We start from the raw sequence: 3,103 nt of genomic DNA, 5'->3' as shown, positions 1-3,103 counted from the left end.
TACGATAGTGTAATAAAAATGGTATGACAAAATGCAATTAAAGAAATATGTGTCGGGTTCTAACTGGGCCACCATCTTACACGTATTCTACGAACTCTTGGCAGTTTCATCGACGAAACGCTTCAGCAGACCGTGCTCGATTGGTATGTTGAGATATTCCGAACCGTCCAGCGAGCGCTTGATCCGCAGCAGCTTGTGATCGGTGAACTCGGTCAGCTGGGCACGCAACGCAATGTCGCTGCTGACGAGGAACGCCTCACGGCAGGCCCAGTACAGATCCTTAAACTGCATGCCGGCATATTGAGGGTTTGCGGGACCACTGTTCGCTAGTTGATACTTCACGATCACCATGAAGATGCCACGGGAATTGCTGGTGAGCGACGCGAACACGCTACTCATCGAGGACAGAGCCAGCTCGCCACCGCTCTGCACCAGCAGCGAGTTCTCGAACGCCGTCTCGACGCTGTACGGCAGCATGGTGGTGACGTCCCACCAGCAGAAGTTGTACAGGCTTAGCTTGGATGCGTCCCACAGCAGCGGCGCATTGATGTGATCGATTGTCGCGACCAGATGGACGTTCGGGATGCTTGCCAACCGGCACATGGTCGTCTGCATGCGATCACCGCGCATTGCAATACCGTCGAGATTGTGAACCAGCAGAAACACGTGCAGGTCCGGCTGCAGCGATAGCTCGTGCTCGATCTCATCGATCGCTTCGTGATGGACGGAGGTTTGTAGCTGCAGATCGAGCAAATCGTTTGCCACCGCATCCAGCACATCCTTGACGGTTAGCCCTGGGAAGAATCCGTTCACTACCAGCACCGGACGGTCCGCCAGCATCTTGTGGTGGAATGTTTGCAATAGCGAACGCTTCGAACCGACCCCGTACATCAACACACTGAAACCTTCGTCCAGCAGGAACAACCAGCGATCAAACTGCTGCTCGTACTCTGTCAGCATGTCCTGTATGGCGGACGCATGCCGCGATGAGGCGTTCGTTGCCTGCAGCAGTCGGTGCAAAACATCCTGCGCGAGCCGTGGTGTATTCAGCCGATCAAGCGTATGGTCGGAAGTGACAGATTTAGCACCGGAAAAGGCCGAGAAGTAGTTGTCGCTTTCCACGATGTACTGCATGTCGGATGTGGCCTTGTTCGATGCACCTCGGGTGGTGCGAGTTGATCGGCCGGTGGCTGTTGATTGCGACTGCAACATAGCCGGAACTGGAACCGCTGGAGTGAGTGGTGTGATATTAGCTTCAACCGTCGACTTGCGTCCCTTTTGTGGACGTTCACTTCCTGTTTCATCATCAGATGAAGGACTCGCAATTTCATCCTCCTCTGCCTCTTCAGATTCGGAGTCTTCTTCATCGTCCTCATCGGTCGGGATGTAGTCGCTCTCACTAGCCGAAAAATCTTCTCGCATAGATGCTTGCAGTGCCTTCGACAACTCTAAAATGAATTCTCATTCTCAAAAACAAGCAAACAAGGGATAGATGACGATTATATTACCTTTCTTGTTCCTTCTTCGCACGTGCAGCGGTGTAGTGGGAACATTGCCGTACACGGTTACCGAGCAACGAGGCGACCGTGGTGTACGTGTCGCACTGCTAGCCTGCGCAAGAGCGCTCATTGAGCCTCGTTTCTTGGGCGTTTGGAAACCATAAATACCGGCCCCGGGTACATCCCTCTGTGCCTCGAACAGTGTCGTAGCGGCAACTTTGTTGTTCAACATTTCCAAGCTATCCTCATGGTTCCCGTCCTCGCTCATGCTTTCCTCATCCGTACTGGTCGAGATTGTGGCGTGCATGCCTTTCCGATTCGCTTTTACACTTTCCGTCAGGAAGTCCTTTGAGTAACGCTTACACGGGGACGCGATACGGGACGATCGACGAACACTGTTGGGAGTTGTGGGAGCTACGGTGGATATTGTAGGCTTCTTACGTTCGCTACCACTATCGGACTCGGGACTTTCCTTTCTATCGCTGCCAACTCGCTGCTGTAGCTGTTCACGATTCTCACTATCCTCATCCATTCCATCATACTCGATGCTACCCTCATCATCGCTAGATTCAGTTGTACTAGCATTTTTGCTATCACGACGCCTTGTTAAATTCTTCTTTAGCGTATAGTCTTTGCAATGCAACGAACGACGACCACTGCTGCTTGAAATTGCTTCATTTAGCGCGATCTCATCGATCGAACTGTCCGTTTCGTCACTGTCGAGCAGCAATACCGTTGGCTGTTGCATTTTCCTCATGTTTTTCTGCTCCAAATAGTGTTCCGCATTGCTGCTACTCATCGTATTAAATGTTACAAACTGATCTTGGATAGATAATTATAAGCAAGTGAGATAATGTTTTTGTCTCCACACTTTGAATAAATCAACACCACAGCTGCAAGCCACATATACACAGAAGAACACAGCAGTTGTGGTTAGGTTTTTCTAAAAATATAAAAACAACAGAACGTTTTCATGATATCGTAAAGAAAATGTAACGAAATTGAACAACATTCACCAAATGTACCTACTGTTGCTGTTATGTTTACGTTTTGCCGCGCAAAGCGGCTGCGCGTCGAATGCAAACCGGCATGTGTCAAAAGATTGTTTTGACTACAGTGCTGGGCATATATTTATAACAAACACTTCGTATGTTATATGTGCACGTTGTTGCAAACAAATCCCCAAGTACAATATTTTTTAAAACATTTGATTAGCTCTGATATTATTTCGTTATTAACTCAGATGGAAAAATAAGCAAACTGTGTTTGCAATAGATGCGCTTGATTTGTTATTCACGGTTTCTGTTTGATTTGATATTCACGGTGTTATCACGGATTTGGAATTTTAAAAATTATTTTACAATGACTAATGTTAACTAAATGTATTTTCATAAAGGATATTTTATAAATTATTTATATTTTCTGGATAAAGTTTGCCCATCACACTAATTACGCTACTGCTCACGAGAGGGCGTTCATTTAGTCGATAAACCAACCATCTGTGATGTAACGCCCGCTATAACGCATCCTTTACGTTACGATGTAAGACTAAGCAGGGCCTTGCTTTGCCAGCAGGCATTTCATTTGGTGTTAATTAACGAATA

At 47.5% G+C, this 3,103-nt stretch overlaps 1 protein-coding gene across 1 annotated transcript; it reads right to left on the bottom strand.

Moving 5' to 3' along the window:
* On the bottom strand, window positions 1–2,314 carry LOC128306987 (origin recognition complex subunit 2). The gene is made up of 2 exons (XM_053044678.1): window positions 1,509–2,314; window positions 1–1,448 (listed from the first exon to the last, which is right to left on the bottom strand). The coding sequence occupies exons 1-2, from the start codon at window positions 2,296–2,298 to the stop codon at window positions 88–90; spliced, it is 2,151 nt and encodes a 716-aa protein (XP_052900638.1). The 5' UTR covers window positions 2,299–2,314; the 3' UTR covers window positions 1–87.
* Between the last annotated feature and the right edge of the window lie 789 nt (window positions 2,315–3,103).

Source organism: Anopheles moucheti, chromosome X (genome assembly GCF_943734755.1).
Source record: "Anopheles moucheti chromosome X, idAnoMoucSN_F20_07, whole genome shotgun sequence".
In the NCBI taxonomy this organism is placed as follows: Eukaryota; Metazoa; Arthropoda; class Insecta; order Diptera; family Culicidae; genus Anopheles; species Anopheles moucheti.
This window is presented reverse-complemented; position numbering and strand designations above follow the sequence as displayed.